This window comes from Ursus americanus, chromosome 2, assembly GCF_024610735.1.
Source record: "Ursus americanus isolate L20-20 chromosome 2, mUrsAme1.1.p, whole genome shotgun sequence".
Taxonomy (NCBI): Eukaryota; Metazoa; Chordata; class Mammalia; order Carnivora; family Ursidae; genus Ursus; species Ursus americanus.
The window spans coordinates 104105193-104123581 of NC_142128.1; the positions used below are offsets into that span (position 1 = coordinate 104105193).

Sequence of the window (18389 nt, forward strand, 5' to 3'; positions counted from 1 at the left end):
CAGAAATGAAAAGTTATAGCTGACACCACAGAAATGCAAAGGGTTAAAAGTGACTACTATGAAAAATAATATGCCAATAAATTGGGCAGCCTAGAAGAAATGGATAAATTCCTCGAAGCCTAGAATCTTCCAAGACTGAAAGAGGAAGAAATAGAAAATCTAAACAGACCAATTAGTAATGATAGAATTGAATCAGTGATCAAATAACTCCCAGTAAGTAAAAAAGTCCAGGACCAGATGGCTTCATAGGTAAATTCTGCCAAACATTTAAAGAAGACTTAATACCTATTCTTCTCGAATTATTCTAGAAAATTAAAGAGCAAGGATTGCTTCTAAATTCATTCTATGAGGCCAGCATTACTGTGATTCCAAAACCAGACAAATACACTATAAAAAGAAAATTATAGGCCAATATCTCTGATGAACACAGATGCAAAATTGGCACAAAACGTTAACAAACCAGATCCAAAGTACATTAAAAGGATCATTCCCCATGATCAAATAGGATTTATTCCATGGGTACAAGGATGGTTTCATATCCACAAATCAGTCAGTGACTGTATACAGCACATTAACAAAACGCAGGATAAAAATCATATGATCATCCCCATAGATGGCAGAAAAAGCATTTGACAAAATATGACATCCATTCACTCTCAACAAAATGGGTATAGAGGGAATGTACATCAACATAATAAAGTCCATAAACTCACAGCTAACAACATACCTAATGGTGAAAATTTGCAAGCTTTTCCTCTAAGATCAGGAGCAAGACAAGGATGTCCACTCTTGCCCCTTTTAATCAACAGTACTGGTGCTGTTAGCCCCAGCAGTCAGACAAGAGAAAGAAATAAAAGGAATCCAAGCTGGCGAGGGGAAAGTAAAACTGTCACTTTTTTGTAGGTGAATGATAGTATATATAGAAAACCCTAAAACTTGACCACGAAAACTATTAGAAATAATAAATGAATTCAGTAAATTGGCAGGATACAAAAGTAACATATAGAAATCTGTTGCATTTCTATGCACTTACAAGAGAAATTAAGAAAACAGTCCCATTTGCAATTGGTTAAAAAAGAAATTTCACCTAGGGTGTGAAAACCTGCACTCTGAAAACTGTAAGACACTGAGGAAAGAAATAGAAGATGATACAAATAATTGGAAAGATATACTATGTTCATGGGTTAGAAGAATTAATATGGTGAAAATGACCATTCTACCTGAAGCAATCTACAGATTCATTGCAAACCCTATCAAAATATCAATAATTTTTTCATAGAACTGAAATTTTTATGGACCCACGGAAGACCCTGAATAGCAAAAACAACCTTGAGAAAGAAGAACAAAACTGGTAGTATCACAATTCCAGTTTTCAAGATGTAATACAAAGCTATGGTAATCAAAACAATATGGTGCTGGCACAAAAATAGACACACAGATAAATGGAACACAATGGACAGCCCAGAAATAAACCCACACTTATTCTGTCATTTCATCTACAACAGAGTATGCTAGAATATACAATAGGGAAAGACAGTTTCTTCAGTAAAGTGTGTTGGGAAAACTGGACAGCTAATGCAAAAGAATGAAACTGAACAACTTTTTTTTTTACATCGTATACAAAAATAAACTCAAACTGGAATAAATACCTAAATATAAGACCTGAAATGATAAAACCCTTAAAAGAATATGTAAGTGGTAACCTTTTGGACAGTGGTTTCAGCAGTATTTTTTAGATCTGTCTTCTAAGGCAAGGGCAACAAAAGCAAAAATAAACAATTGAAACTGCATCAAACTAAAATGCGTTTACAAAGGAAACAGTCAACAATACGAAAAGATAACCTATTGAATGAGAGAAGATAGTTACAAAGGACCTGTCTGAGAAAGGGTTAATATCCAAGATATACAAAGAAATCCTATAACTCAATGCCAAAAAACCCCCAAATAATCTGATTGAAAAACGGGCAGAGGGCTTGAATAGACATTTTTCCAAAGAAGATCTACAGAAAGTGAGTCACAGGGGTGTAAGATACGGCATAGCAGATAAATAGTTAATAATATTGTAATAACTGTGTACGATGACAGAGGGTAATTGCATTTATGTGGTGAGCATTTTATAGTGCATGTGTTGAATAACTTATGTTGTACAACTGAAATTAGTGTAATACTATATGTCAACTATAGTTCAATGAAAAATAAATAAATTTTTAAAGATAAATTACTTCTGAATAAGTTTAAAATATGCAAGATGTTTTCACAGAAAGCCACAGAAGATTGCATTGGGAAATTTAAAGACCTAAATAAATGGAGACTATACCATGTTTATGGAGTGGAAAATTTAATTTTTTCAGATAGTAATCTACCCCAAATTGATCCATAGATTTAATACAGTCCACTCAAAATTCTAACAGACTTTAAGAAACACATGCTGATTTAAAAATTTATGTGGAAATGAATGATTCTTAATCTGATAATACAAATTTCAACCAGTGCTCCTGAGACTATCTTACCTACAAACTATGACTTTTTTTTTTTTTTAACGCATCTGTGATTTGGGAACAGTAAAATGTTTTGGCTTTGAAAACCTTTTCTTGGAACTACTGTTGGACCACAGTAAAGATCTTAACCATGTCAGTGATGAACTTAACAATGGCTAGACAAAAAAGTTTTTTAAGGGGCAGCAAGCTTTGGGGGTCAATTTACTTTATAGATAAGATGTGTATAGGCAATAAAATTTAACTATACTTTTAAAGGGTTTTAACTCAATTTTCTTACAATCCTTTCCTTCTCTTTTTCTTCACTTAAATAAGTGCTCCTACAGTTGTTAAGGTCTATAATGTTAAATGTTTTGGGGATTAATTTCACCTTTGAGTAAAGGGGGGAGGATATGTTTAAATGTATATGTGTATATTATCCTGGAATAGACTTTATTTGTGTTGATGTCATATTTTACAAAAGGGAAATACTTGAATCATTTACCATTCTTTATTAATGGGAACCTGTACTTGTTTTTATAGGGAAGAGTGGACAGAAGCTATTCAGGCTGTAGCAGACAGACTTCAGAGACAAGAAGAGGAGAGAATGAATTGTAGTCCAACTTCACAAATTGATAATATAGGGGAGGAAGAGATGGATGCTTCCACAACCCATCATAAAAGAAAGGTAGAGAATAGTAATTTATCCCCTACTGAGCACAATATGTTATGGAAGAAATATGCTAAAAATTGCCATTTGCAAGAAGTGTTGGCCAATGATCTTACGTTATGCAAATATATAGGTGTGGGTGGTGTTTATCCTAGTAAATCTGAAATACCTGCCATTATTTAAGACCAAATAATTAAAATGTCACCTTATTTTCATGGTTCAGCACTTAGCACTGATAGGGCTTTGGAGGTACTTGTCAACTAAAGTGCCATTGTGCTGATTTATAATTTGCATTTTTCTCTTACTGTTTTTAATACCATTTTAGAACTTGGAAATGATGTTTTCCTTAATGATTTGGTCATTTTCCATTTGGTATTTTGTACCCTCAAAGCAGAAGCAGAAATGGTTCTGGTGTGCTTTTTACCTGACTCCCCAGCTTCACTAATATCGGCAGGAAAGTGAATAGTCTGGGAAATAAGAGCTTTTTATTTTAATGGCTGCTCCTGAGCCAGTGAGGGGAAAGACTTCTCCTTCCTTGAGTGCTCCAGATTAATAAATGCCAATTTATATATTGGTGGAATTATAAATTATGTTTATCATTGCTATAGAAAATTAAAAAGCTGGCCACCTAGGTGGCTCAGTCGCTTAAGTGTCTGATTCTTGATTTCTGCTCAGGTCATGATCTCAGGGTCCTGGGATCGAGCCCCGCATTGGGTCTGCACTCAGCGGGGAGTTTGCTTTAGATTCTTTCTATCCCTCTCCCTCTCCTCCTGCTTGTTCTTTCTCTCTCTCTCAAATAAGTGAATAAATCTTTTTAAAAAAAGAAAATTAAAAAGCAAGTTCCTTATATGAAAATGGTATTTTAAGATTCAAGATCTAAGTGTTCAAGTAAATGAACATACCATTTATCATGTTAGAGTATATTTGTTACAATGAATTGTAGATTTAATCTCCTTGTAGGAAAACACTAATTGTTAATGTAGTTACCCATGTAATTTGGTTTTAGCATAATGATTAAGAACTCTTTGGAGTTAGACTGCTTGAGTTCAAATCCTCCTTTTTCCAAGTGCTAAACGTGTGAACTTGATGAAGTTGTACCATTACAACCTAGAGTCTGTTAATTACTCTCTTCTTACCCCAAATCTCTGCTCTAATTTTAATAATATTCTATGCTTGATCTTGGTCAAATGTCTGAGAACTCTTTGTGTCTTCATTAAAGATTTATCCTCTATTTGTTAGTTGAAATGAATTCCTCTTTTAAGTCAACTTAACACCCCCTTGTTCTTCAGATCATTGCAAAAAACAAAAACAGAAACAATCTAGCTTTGCTCAGCTACTCAGACATAAGAAAGCTTCTCTTAGATGTGTATGCACACATGTACACAATGAATGTAAAATCTGACTGTGGTCAGAAATTTAAAATCAGGTCCCAATGAATCTTGTCCTTGGAATTCTACACTGCCCCATTCAGTACTAGCTATATCAGCCGTACTGTTTGTACTTGGAATTCCTAAAACTCTGCTTAATAACTGGTAGTAAGAGTTGCTGTCGAGGCGGTTACAGGTGGAAAGTGGGGAGTTTATGATACCCTAACTAGAAATATTCTTACTGATGGATGAGAAATTTGGAAATGAACATGGAAATTATTTACCAGAAAAATTTTGAATGAAGAGAGACAAACATTTTCAAAGATGTAAAAATGCAAAGTACGGAGCATTCTATTTTTCTGTTAAGGCTGGTTATAAATCACTATAAAAGCATAGTGCAATTTCCTCTTTTCACAGTTACCAGTGGATTATCTTAGAATTCATCACCTTCATTAATTATCACTTGTAAATGTTTATTGTAAGTTTGTTTTGTGCTATCCTCTCAGCAGTACTCTTATATGTATTATCTCATTTAATCCTCTCAAAAATCATATGAGGTGTAGGTACCATTATTATCCCATTTTGCAGGTGATTCATCTGACATTCAGATAAGTTAAATAATCTTGTTCAAACATGTAAGGACTTTCAGTTATACACTGTAAAATTTCAGGGAGTGACTTATTTCTTATTATTGATTGATATATTATGAGCCTTTATAATCTCTGTAATTATTCTACTCATTACACAACCAAGTAATATTAGAGAACAAAATTATACAGATATTCTCTTATGATTGTACTTGGTTTCTCAAAATATTAATGTCAAGCTGTTGTACTTAGTGTTTCAGTTAATTTCATTTTATGTTGGTATACTCTTGGAAAATCAGTAGAATTTTAATATTATAGAAGAGTGATTGAAAGTGAGGTTTTTAAAACAGATTCTTTTAAGAAATCTCTCACTGAATCTGGGTCTCAGAAATTAAAAATTGATATGGTCAGAAGTATTTTGAAAATAGGGGGATTCATTGTTTTATTTGACCTATATCTGATTTCCATTGTTCTTTATTATTTCATTTCATTTTTTAAAAAATTAAAAAAAAAGATTGTATTGATTGATCGATTGAGATAGAGAGAGAGAGGGAACGCGTGAACAGGGGCAGAGGGAGAGGAAGAATCCCAGGCTGACTCCCTGCCGAGCATGGAGCCTGACTCAGGGCTCGATCTCACAACCCAGAGATCATGACCTGAGCAGGAATCCAGAGTCGTACACTCAAGCAACTGGGCCACCCAGGCGCCCTTATTTCATTTCATTTTAAGTGAGATAGTATAAAACCGTTTTAAAATGACAATGTAAAAAAAGGTAGAACGTCTGTACCACTCTTTCGTGATGGCCCTAACAACTTGGTTAAAAAGGGTAAAATAGTGCTATCACTTCCCTAGTTCCCTAGTACTACATCCTTTATGTGTATCAGGTATCATAAGAATTGCAGAAGTTCATATTATTTTTAATATCAGACTGTGAGCATAGATATTCTGAAATAAGAATGCCTTTTTTATAATTTACAGTGTACATTTTCCTCTTTGTTCACTTTTTGAAAAATGAGCAATAGGATGAGGGGCATAGGAACTACTTGTGTTAGCTCTGCTGAGAATTGTCTTAGCTATTTTCTCTTGCCTCAGGCAGAAGGATGGTCACTTCTCGTAGTGGTAGAGTATTACTCAATATCTGCTGCACAGGGTGAAAAATCTCTTAAGGAAAGACCAGATTTATGTGCTATTCTGTGTTTCAACTACAAGATGATCTTTCAAAGGAATTTGACGAGAGGACTCAGAAGTGCCTAATCTTGGTCTGCCAAGTGGCCAGTCTCTTTAGGGTCAGGTGTGTGAAGGAGCACAGCATAAAAGGATCAACAGCCGAACGGGAGTCAGAGTTCTGCCTAATTTTTAAGTGACCAACGTAAGCCTCTCTGAGAGCAGCTACTTATCATCTCCTGACTTGGTATAAAGTATAAGCAGTACATGCTACCTTCCCATTATGTCTGGCTCCAGTTCTTGGAGTTTTGTTATTTAATGGGTGGCCATGTGGAGAAAGAGTGAAGAAGTTTCAGTGGGACCTGCAGAAATCCTGTGATTTCTCATTGCCTATCCAAAGAAGGAGCCTAATCAGTGGTATAGAGGTTGGCTGGGCAAAGAGGTGAATTTCTTGAGAGGCCCCCTTTTTACTTAGTGCCCCCCCTTTTTACTTAGTGCCCCATGGGACTTTGTTTGGTTTAGCTCTTAACATTGTAAATGTATGTGGAATTTATCTTCGTTGACCAAATGTGCTGAGAGGTCTCTTGTATTCATCTAACAATTATATATTCGTATTCTTTAACCTAAATTTTGGACTACATAATTCGCCGCCTTCTTATAGTCTAGTGTGTATTTGAATACATTTATTAAGCATTTGTTATGTATGCCCATGCATCTCCTAACCTAAAACAGCCTCATTGACATGCTGGAGATTATGCGAGGGAAAGAATCAAACTATGTAAAATATTTACTTAATAAATTTGGGGGATTGGGTTTTAGAGGATTAATTTTTCTGCAGAGGATCCATGCTCTCATCTTTTATTAAAATCTTACTGTCCTTTTCCCCTTAACACCATCTAAAAGAGGGAAACATTTTGTAATGGGTTATATTTCATTTGTGAAGAGTAGATAATTACTGTGTGTATCATGCTGAACATGAGCATTTGGTATCAAAGATACTTTTCAAATTTTCTGAAGTTTTGTCAAAATAGATACGAAATCTGTTCCTGATTTTTTCACATAGGATGCTTTTACTAATATTAATTTCCTTGCAAATCCACCTTTTTTGAGGTTGACAGTCAAACTGATAGAAGCTGTGAAATTTAAAGATAAGGCTATTATATTTTCTAAAACCTCCTTTTCTCTAAGAATTGCAGTCCTTAAGGAATGTAGTAATATTTTATAATTACATATTGCTTTTCATCTGAAAATGTCACAAAGCAATTTATAAATTCCTTTCTGATTTTTATCTCTAAGAATTCAGTTTCCATTTCTGTGATATTTAATAATAGGACACAGCAAGTATCATTTTCCAGTGCATTTAGATACAAACTGAGGAGGGTACTGTTCAAATGAAGCTTTGAGCAAAAAATAACATCATAGCTTGGTTATAAGAATGATGTCTCTCAGTTGGTTATTGCCGTGGAATAAACTACCCAAATTTAACATCTTAAAACAGTAAGGATATATTACTTCTCATGATTCTGTGGTTTGTGTAGGCACTTCTGCTGGATCTCTTAAGCATTTGCATTCAGTTAGCATACAGACTGGTCTGGAAGATCCAAGAAAGCCTTTCTCAAGTTTCTGGATTCTTGGTTCGCCTCCATGTGATCTCTTGGCATATGGGGTCTCATCATCCAGGCCCCTTGTACATGGTATCTTGCCTTACGGCATGAAGACTGGCTTTCAATTATGACTTTTCCAAGAGGGTGAAAGCATAAGCTTCCAGATTTAAAGGCTGGGTCTGGAACTGGCATAGTATCGCTTTGATCATATTCTGTGTTTAAAGCAGGACACAAGGCTAGCCCAAGAAGAGGAAAAGTTGAGTCTGCCTCTTCATGGGAGGAATGGCATGTGCATACAGGGAGTCCGGGGACTAGTGGCAGCCATTGTTGGAGACTACCTAGCACAGACAGCGTTGTGGTTATACAGTATTCCTTGGTTTTTAAAAATCGATTAATGCAAACAAAATTTCTTAATACTATCAACTATTCAAATGCCATTAACCTTGTTAACTATATTCTGTATATTTAGTGCCACATGTTTGATTTTTAGTTAAATTAATAAGTGTACTTTTTTATATTCACTGATACCTTCGCTACTTTTCTTTTGAACTGGAGATACTGTTGAATGGTTAAGACATTATAACTTGACGTTTGGAAAAATTTTCAAAATTATAGGCAGCAGATAATGTTGAAAGTGAATATAGGCATTTGTTTCTAAAATTTTTAGAAATTTACAAATATGTATATGAAGAATATTGGTGTATAGTTTTCTTGTAATGTTTTCGTCTGATTTTGATAATCAGGGTAATAATGGGCTCATAGGATAAATTGGGAAGTATTATTTTTTCTCTTTTTCTCAACTTTCTGTAGGAGTTTATATAGAATTAGCATCAGTTCTTAAACGTTTATAGAACTCAGCAATGAAACCATCTGGCTGTAGAGTTTTCTTTGTTGAGAGTTGTTTTTTTATTTTTTTTTATAATCATATATTTTTTTATTATATTATGTTAGTCACCATACAGTACATCCCTGGTTTTTGATGTAAAGTTCGATGATTCATTAGTTGCGTATAACACCCAGTGCACCATGTTGAGAGCTTTTTGACCACAAATTCAATTTTCTTAGTAGACATAGGGCTATTCATTACCTGTTTCTGTTTGAGTGAGTTTTGATAGTGTGAGGCTTTTACGGGATTTATTCATTTAATATATATTGTTGGTTTTATGGTCATAAAGCTGTTTATAATATTCCCATGTGATCATTTTAATGTCTGTAGAGTCTGTAGTGTTGTCATCTCTTTCATTCCTGACATTGGTCATTGGCGTCTTTTGTCTTTATTTTCCTGAGCAATCTGGCTAGAGGTTGATACCTTTTGTTGAACCAGCTATCCTGGTTCATAACCAGTATGTTATCCTCTACTTTTTTTTTCTTTTTAAAATTTTTAAATTGATTTCTGCTCTGATCTTTATTATTTCCTTTCTTCTCTTTCTCTTGAGTTTAATTTGCTCTTGTTCAGTTTCTTAACGTGGAAGCTGAGATCATTGATTTGAGACATTCTTGACATTTACTTCGGATGGGTGGTAAACAGGAAAAACTACAGTTATAAAATGGCAGAAAAGTCTCCACTAACTTCTGATCATCTCTAGGATAAAACCTAGATTCTTAACTTGCTATTCATAAAGCCCTCTGAACTGAATTTAAATTTAAGATGATAAACTGAGCATACCCTGTTATCTCCCCTTCTGTTTAAAAGCCCATTAAAATGGTAGTAAAGGCATTTAAAAAAGAGACAAGTCCACACAAATGAAAAGCTGAGTGGGGGGAAAAGGCATTAGTGGACAACCAATATCAAAATTATGGAAATTTGTGGAGAAACATTCATAGAGCAGGAAAAGCATGCATTAAGGGGGCTGTAGAGAGCACGTAGCAGGTCTGTTTGGCAAAATCCTGGAAATCAGCTGATGAAGGAGTGAGAAATGAAACTGAAAATAGGCAGATTAATTAGAGGCATTCTTAGACGTCCTGACTTTCTATTCTGAATTGCACCAATTGCTTTCTCAGATGTACTGCTGCTTCTTAGATTTCTACTTACTGGGGCTCCAGCATTATTTTCAACATTTCTTACACACCTATCTTTCACGTCCTAGGATTTCATCCTAATTTTGTTAGAATACATTCTCAAATAGCTTCCCTGAAAGGTACTGCTCCCTTAGATGTATTTGGAAATGTTTGTGGGGGACATTTTTGATGACTATGTTATTTGGGGATAGTGGCACTACTAAACCCTGAAAAACTTGAGTCCTTGGAAAACAGTGTGGAAGTTCCTCAAAAAATTAAAAATAGAATTATTATATGATCCAGTAAATTCCACTATTGGATACTTACCTAAAGAAAACAAAAACAGTAATTTGAAAATATACATGCACACCCCTATGTTTATTGTAGCATTATTTATAATAGCTAGGTTATGAAAGCAATCCAAGTGTTAACTGATGAATGGGTAAAGAAGAGGTGGTATATATACACAATGGAATATTACTCAGCCATAAAAAAGAACAAACCATTGCTATTTGCAATGACGTAGATGGAGCTAGAGAGTATAATACTAAGTGAAGTATCAGTCAGAGACAGACAGATACCATGTGATTTCCCTCATATGTGGAATTTAAGAAACAAAACAAATCAACAAAGAAAAAAGGAGACCAAAGAAACCAGACACTTAAATACAGAGAACTAACTGGTGGTTGCCAGAGAGAATGCAGTTGGGATGGGTGGGTGAAATAGATAAAGGGGATTAAGAGTACACTTATCTTGATGAACACTGAGAAATGTATGAAACTGTTGAATCATTATATTGTACACCTGAAACTAATATAACATTGTATGTTAACTGTACTTCAGTAAAAATACAAAAAACAAACAAAAAAACTTGAGTCCTTGAAAGTGAATGAAAATGATTCTGTTTTCCTTTTGCTCCTACACTTGACTGATCGTATGACTAGCTGAGGAATTTGAGGCTCAAAATTATTCTATCCCGTGTCTGAGAACTGCTTAAATTATTTCTAGTATCCATGATTGCTGGTGAGGCAACCATTGCCAGTCTGATTCTTATTCATTTAAGTGTGCTTAGAAATTGGTAAAATTTGCTTTTGAGTAGATACTGCAAACATATACCTATTTTTTAATAAATAAATTGCATCAAATATTTCATACTATATTTTTAAATTTGTATTTTTCAGACAATGAATGATTTTGACTATTTGAAACTGCTAGGTAAAGGCACTTTTGGGAAAGTTATTTTGGTTCGAGAGAAGGCAAGTGGGAAATACTATGCTATGAAGATTCTGAAGAAAGAAGTTATTATTGCAAAGGTAATTGATTCCTAGATTTTTGCTTATGGTATACACTCACGTGTGTTCACCCATACACACAACTAAAGTGTAGAAATTCCATTAAAGTAACCAAAATGTTGATTGTAGGCTGTGGTTGCAATAGTATCTGTATATCAGTATTTATTTATAACGTTAAAAATTTCAGAAGTTTAAAACATTATCTGGATGTCATATACTGAAGCTATTTTACTCCCTTGAGGAGGTAAAAATATTTGTTCTGCGTTTGTGTATTTGGGGGAATGTTTTGACTGTTTGTGACCTATGTCACTAATTATACTAGTGTTGCTCTTGGATATTTTCCCCCAACATTCTGAATTTTAATTATTAAATAGAAAAGTAATTCAAATAGCATAGATGACTTGCACCTATAAATTATACAGCTTATATAACGATGAATGGGAAAGCATCCTTAATAGATTTGAAAATACAAGGATCATGAAACTAAAAGAAATAATAGTCTTTGAAATTCTTTCAGGAACTCTTAACCCCTACCTCCCCCGCCTCCATAACTTTATTCAGCTTAGACATACATAGATAACTAACATGTTAACGATACCCGTTCTCACTCAGAATCCTAATTCCCTCAATAGACAAATTTGATGTATTTTACAAATTGGTCCACACTCTATGTTTCATTTAATTCAGTGAATGTTACATAATATTATCGGTATACTTTATGGACTACATTAACTGTCAAACCACAGTTGACCCTTGAACAACATGGGGGTTAAGGGTGACTCCCTGCTAGTCGAAAGTCCACATGTAACTTTTGACTCTCCCCAAATTTAACTACTGTCTACTATTGACTGAAAGCCTTTACGACATGAAGAGTCAGTTAACACATATTTTGTATGTCATATGTTTTATATACTGTATTCTTACAGTGAAGTAAGTTAGAGAAAAGAAAATATAATTAAGAAAATCATAAGGAACAGAAAATACATTTATAGGACTGTACTGTATTTATAGAAAAAAATCCACGTGTAAGTGGGCCTGCACAGCTCAAACACATGTTCACGGGTCAGCTGTATCGTTTCTTCATCCGGAGTGTATTGCTCCACACACTTGGTGAAGCTGTGCTCCCCTCGTCTTTGTACATTTGTTTTCATTTCAACTCTTACACAGGTCTGTGTCTGGTATTGGAAATAACACTGACCTTGGAATCACACAGGCCTGGATTCACATCCCAGCTTTGCATCTTCCCATCTAATGACCTTTAACAGCCAGTTTTGGTGGGAGTACTGCTCCTTTAGAGACATTTGCAGTGTTTTGGGGGAGCATATTTGCTTATCACAGTGAATCAGGGGAAGAGAAACTCCTGACCATCACCAGGTGGAAGCCACGCTTGGTCAGTGTCCCGCAACAGAGCAGCCCAACAGAGCCTTGCGTTTTTCATTTGCAAAATTTCACTTGTTAAAAAGAAAAACAGTCACTTAAAGTAATGAGCCCTGGGAGTTGTATGCAACTGATGAATCACTGAATTCTACCTCTAAAACTGTTAATACAGTGTATGTTAACTAAATAGAATTTAAATAGAAAGTTTTTTAAAAAGGTATTCCTGGACAGGAATGTTGAGGATTAGGATATGTAAGGTATTTAGCATAGTACCTGATACTTACTATTCATTAAACTGATATTATCTGGAGGTAGTATAGAGCCATTTACTAAATGGTCCCAAACAAATTACGCAACTTTTTATGCCTTTATTTCCTCATTTGCAAAATGGGGTAATATAGTGCCTATCTCATAGAGTTGTTGTCAGGATTAAATGAATGAATAAGTGTAATAGCATTTGCCGTAAATAAAATTGAATTAAGATTAAATGAAAATAAATATGTGATCGCTGTAAGTATTGGCTATGGTTATTATTACTCTTACCATCTACCGTGTGTCAAGCATCAGTAAATACCATGTCTGTTCTGTTTGTTTCTTTTGTGCGTTAGCCTCACTTGGAACATGTCTTCCCTTACTAATTAATTATACTTTCTGAGTAACTCTACAGAACTGGGTATATTTTACAAGTGATAGCATATCCAGCTTGGTGTACTATCCTTGACCACCAAGTCCATTTATCTGTTTCTTGAAAGAAAATATGTCTGCTTATAGTAAAATGATTAACACTATAATGTTTTAGAGTCTTAACGGGACCTGGGGTTTGAATCCTGATGTGCCCATTGCAGAGCCTCATCTCAGGGACTAAGTGGTGTCCATGTGCCTTAATACTGTTGACGTTAACACTGATCACTTGATTAAAGCATTGTCTACCACGTTTCTCCACTATAGAGTTAATTCCCATTGTAATTAATAACTATCTTAGGGGTGATACTCTGACACTATGCTGGTATTTTTTTTTCTTCTTAAAATTTGCCCACTCATTCTTATTTCCCTCATTCTTTATGCATTTATTCTATTCAGTCTAACTAAAGGTTTGATAATATTATCTTTTCAAAGAACCAACGTTTACTTTCATTGATTTTTCTCTGTTTTTCTATTCTCTATTTTATCTTTGCTCTAATCATTATTATTTCCTTCCTTCTGCTAGATTTAGCTTTAGTTTATTCTTTCCTTACTTCCTGAAGTTGTAAAGTTAGGTTGTGGATTGGAGATCCTTTTCTTTTCTTTCCTTTTCTTTTCTTTTATTTTTTTTTCTTTTTTCTTTTCTTTTCTTTCTTTCTTTTTGTGAGAGAGAGTGTATGCAAGTTGGGGCGGAGGGGCAGAGGGAGAGGGAGAGAATCTTAAGCAGGTTCCGTGCTCAGCACAAGCCCGACACGGAACTTGATACCAGGACCCTGAGATCATGACCTGAGATGAAATCAAGAGTCGGCTGCTTAATCAGCTGAGCCACGCAGGTGCCCCAAGATCTTTCTTCTTTTTAAATGTAAGCATCTGTGGCTATAATTTCCCACTTAGCACTGCTTTTGATGTATCCCATAAATTTTGATATATTAGATTTTTCTTTTCATTCTTCTCTCAGTATTTTCTAATTTAATTTCCCTTGTGATTTCTCCTTTGAGCCATTGATTAAGACTATTTTAATTTCTATAAATTTGTAAATTTTCCAGTTTTCTTTCCGTTTCTGATTTCAAACTTTATCCCATTGCTGGTAGAGAAGATACTTGGTATGATATCTATCTTTTTAAATCTACTGAGACTTAATTTGTGGCCTAACATATGGTGTATCCTGGAGAATTTTCCACATGTACTTGAAAAGAATGTGTAATCTGTTGCTGGGTAAAATGTTCTGTGTGTGTTTGTTAGATCTAGTTGGTTTATTGTGTTAAGTCCTCTATTTCCTTACTTCTGTCTGGCTGTTCTGTCATTATTGTGTGTAGGGTAGTGAAGTCTCCAACTATTAGTGTAGAACTATTTCTCATTTTAATTGTCTTATTTTTGCTTCATGCATTTTGTTGGTTTGTTGTTAGGTACATAAATGTTTATAATTGTTATTTGTTGCTGGATTGAACCTTTTATTTAAATACATAATGTCATTTTTTGTCTTTTGCAACTTAAAAAATTTTTTGTCTGATAATGAAATAGCCACCCCTGCTCTCTTTTGGTTATGTTTGTAAGAAATATTCCATCCTTTCAGTTTCAACATATTTGTGTCTTTGGCTATAAAGTAAGTCATATTTTGGTCATTTTGTTGTTAAATCCATTCTGCCATCTCCTATCTTCTGATTGGAGGGATTAATCCATTTACATTAAAATACTTGAAGGAATTCTGTCACTTTGCTATTTTTTTCATATGCTTTTTACTTTCTTTGTCCCTCATGGTCTGCATTATGCACTGTCTTATGTTTAGTTGATTTTTTTTCCAGTGAAACATTTTAATTCCCCTCTCATTTCCTTCTCTGTATATTCTATAGCTATTTTCTGTGTGGTTACCATGGGGATTACATTTAACATCCTAAAATTATAACACTCTAATTTGAATTTATACCACCTTAACTTCAATAAGATACAAAAACTGCTTCTCTGCTGCTATGCTACTCTAGTCAACCCTTTTAAGTTATTGATGTTATAAATTACATCTTTATTCTTTTTGGAGCAATTGTAAATGGGATTGTTAATTTCTTTTTCTACTTTTTTATTGGTGTATAGAAATCCAAGAAATTTCTGCATATTAATTTTGTAACCTGCAACTTCACTGAATTAATTAATCTGCTGTGGTGGTTTTTTGGTGGAGATTTTAGGTTTTTCTATATATAGTACCATGTCACTGCAAATAGTGACAGTTTTACTTCTTTTTTACTTACTTGGATGCCTTTAATTTGTTTTTCTTGTTTTATTACTATGGCCTGGACTTCCAGTACTATGTTGATTAAAAGTGATGAGGGTAAGACACCCTTGTCTTGTTCCTGATCTTAGAAGAAAGGCTGTCAGTTTTTTACCATTATGGTATTAGCTGTGGGTTTTTCATATATGGCCTTTATTATGTTGAGGTATGTTCCCTCTAAACCTACTTTGTTGAGAGTTTCTATCATGAATGGATGTTGTATTTTGTGAAATGCTTTTTCTGCATCTGTTGATATGATCATATAGTTTTTATCCTATCTCTTGTAGATGTGATATATCATATTGATCGATTTGCAAATATCAAACTACCCTTGCATCTGGAATAAATACTTGGTTGTGGTGAATGATTTTTTTAATGTACTGTTGAATTTGGTTTGCTGGTTTGCTATTTTGTTAAGGATTTTTGCATCCATGTTCATCAGAGATATTGGTCTATAATCTTTTTTGGAATATCTTAGAATAATGAGTATTAATTCTTTAAATGTTTGGTGGGAGTCACCTGTGAAGTCCAACCAAAAGTCCTGGACTTTTGTTTGTTGGGAGTTTTTGGTTATTGATTCAGTTTGATTTCTAGAAATTGATCAGTTCAGATTCTCTATTTCTTCCTGATTCAGTTGGAAGATTATGTTTCTAGGAATTTATCCATTTCTTTTAGGTTATCCCATTTGTTGGCATAATTTTTTATACAATTCTTTTATAATCCTTTGTATTTCTGTGGTGTTGATTGTATTTCTCCTCCTTTATTTCTGCTTTTATTCAAAACCTTTCTTTTCTTGATGGATCTAGATAAAGGTTTATCATTTTTGTTGATATTTTCAGAGAACCAGCTCCTGGTCTAATTGATTTTTTCAATTTTTTAAAATCTCTATTTCACTTATTTCTACTGTAATAATTATTACTTCGTTCCTTCTACTAGCTTTGGGATTAATTTGTTTTTCTTTTTCTAGCTCATTTAGGTATAAAGTTAGGTTGTTAATTTTAGACTTTAAGTTTTTTTTTTTTTAAGATTTTATTTATTTGAGAGAGAGAGAATGCTGTGGATGTGGATGAGCCGGGGGAAAGGAGGGGCAGAGGGAGAGGGAGAAACAGACACGCCGCTGAGCAGGGAGCCCAGTGTGGGGCTCGATCCCAGGACCCTAAGATCATGACCTGAGCCAACGCTTAACCAACTGAGCAAGCTAAGTGCCCCAAGATTTTTCTTGTTTCTTGTGGTAGGCCTGTATTGCTATAAAATTCCTTCTTAGAATTGCTTTTGGTATGTCTCCAAATTCTGGATCATGTGTTTTCCTCTGTTTCCACATGTTTTTTAATTTGTTCTTTGATTTCTTGGCTTGCCCATTCATGTTGTTTAGCCTCCACCTGTTGTTTCCAGATTTTGTCTTGTGGTTTTGTATCACTGTGGTCAGAAAAGATGGATGATATGATTTGTCTTCTTAAGTTTATTGAGACTTGTTTTGTGGCCTAACGTGTGATCTATCCTGGAGAATGTTCCATGTGCACATGAATAGAATGTTTATTCTCTTGCTTTTGGCTGAAATGTTCTATATATGTCTATTAGGTCCATCTGGTCTAATGTGTTATTGAAAGCCACTGTTTCCTGGTTGATTTTTTTGTCTGCATGATCTATCCATTGATTTAAGTGGGATGTTAAAGTCCTCTCCTTTGTGTTACTGTCAATTTCTGCCTTGACATCTGTTAGTAATTGCTTTATGTAATTTACACTTAAAATTTCTGTAATTTACAATTATGATATCCTCTTGTTGAATTAATCTCTTTATCATTGTGTGATGCCCTTTTTTTTGTCTCTTCCTACAGTCTTTGTTTTTAAAGTCTAAATTTTCTGATATAAGTATTCCTAACCTGACTTTTTTTTTCACTTCCATTTGCATGGTATATGTTTTTCCAGCCCTTCCCTTTCAGTCTGTATGTGTCTTTAGGTCTGAAGTGTGTTTCTTACTGGCAGAATAAAGATGGTTCTTGCTCTTTATCCATTCAGTTGCCCTTTATCTTTTGCTTGGAGCATTTAGTCCATTTACATTTAAAGTAATTATTGATTGGCATATATGTATTACCATTTTTTAAAGTTGTTTTCTGGTTGTTTCTGTAGTTCTTCTCTGTTCCTTTCTTTTTCTGTTGATCTTGTCCCTTGTGGTTTGATGGCTTTCTTTAGTGTTATGCTTGGATCCCTTGCTCTTTATGTTTTGTGTATCTGTTACAGGTCTTTGATTTGTGGTTACCATTAGGTTTGTGTTTATAGCAGTCTATATTAAGTTGATTATTAAGTTCAAACACATTTTAAAAGCACTAAATTTTTATTCCTCTTCTGTGTTTTATGTATATGATGTCATATTTTACATCTTTTGATTTTGTGTATCCCTTGACTGGTACAATTTTTTTAGATATAATTGATTTTACTACTTTTGTGCTTTAACCTACATACTGGCTTTATAAGTGATTAATCTATTACTTTTATTGTATGTTTGCTTGTAACTGTGAAATTGTTTCCTTTCATAATTTTCTTACTCCTGATTATGGCCTTTTCTTTTCCACTCAATTCCCTTTAACATTCCTTGTAATACTTGCTTAGTGGTAATGAACTCCTTTAACTTTTGTCTGGGAATCTCTTTTATTTCTCATTCTATTCTGAATGATAACCTTGCTGGGTAGAGTATTCTTGGTTACAGATTTTTACTTTATAACATTTTGAAGATATCATGCCACTCTCTTCTGGCCTACAGAGTTTCTGCTAAAAAATCGGCTGATAGCCTAATGGGGTTTCCATTGTATATAACTTTTTTCTCCTGCTGCTTTTAAAATTCTTTGTCATTACTTTTGACATTTTAATTACCATGTGTCTTGGTGTGGACCTCTTAGGGTTGATTTTGTTGGAGTTCC

The 18389-nt window shown here is 34.2% G+C and overlaps 1 protein-coding gene across 5 annotated transcripts in view; it reads left to right on the top strand.

Annotated features, from left to right (window-relative positions):
* AKT3 (AKT serine/threonine kinase 3) overlaps positions 1 to 18389 on the top strand; it is a 302152-nt gene that overhangs the window by 170267 nt on the left and 113496 nt on the right. For 4 of the 5 annotated variants that reach the window (XM_087859651.1, XM_045796129.2, XM_045796137.2 and 1 more), the window contains 2 exons: positions 3018 to 3162; positions 11046 to 11177. In XM_087859651.1, the coding sequence (XP_087715777.1) occupies positions 3018 to 3162; positions 11046 to 11177 (277 nt within the window). The remainder of the gene's footprint in view (positions 1 to 3017; positions 3163 to 11045; positions 11178 to 18389) is intronic. The other variant, XM_087859652.1, reaches the window with a different exon arrangement.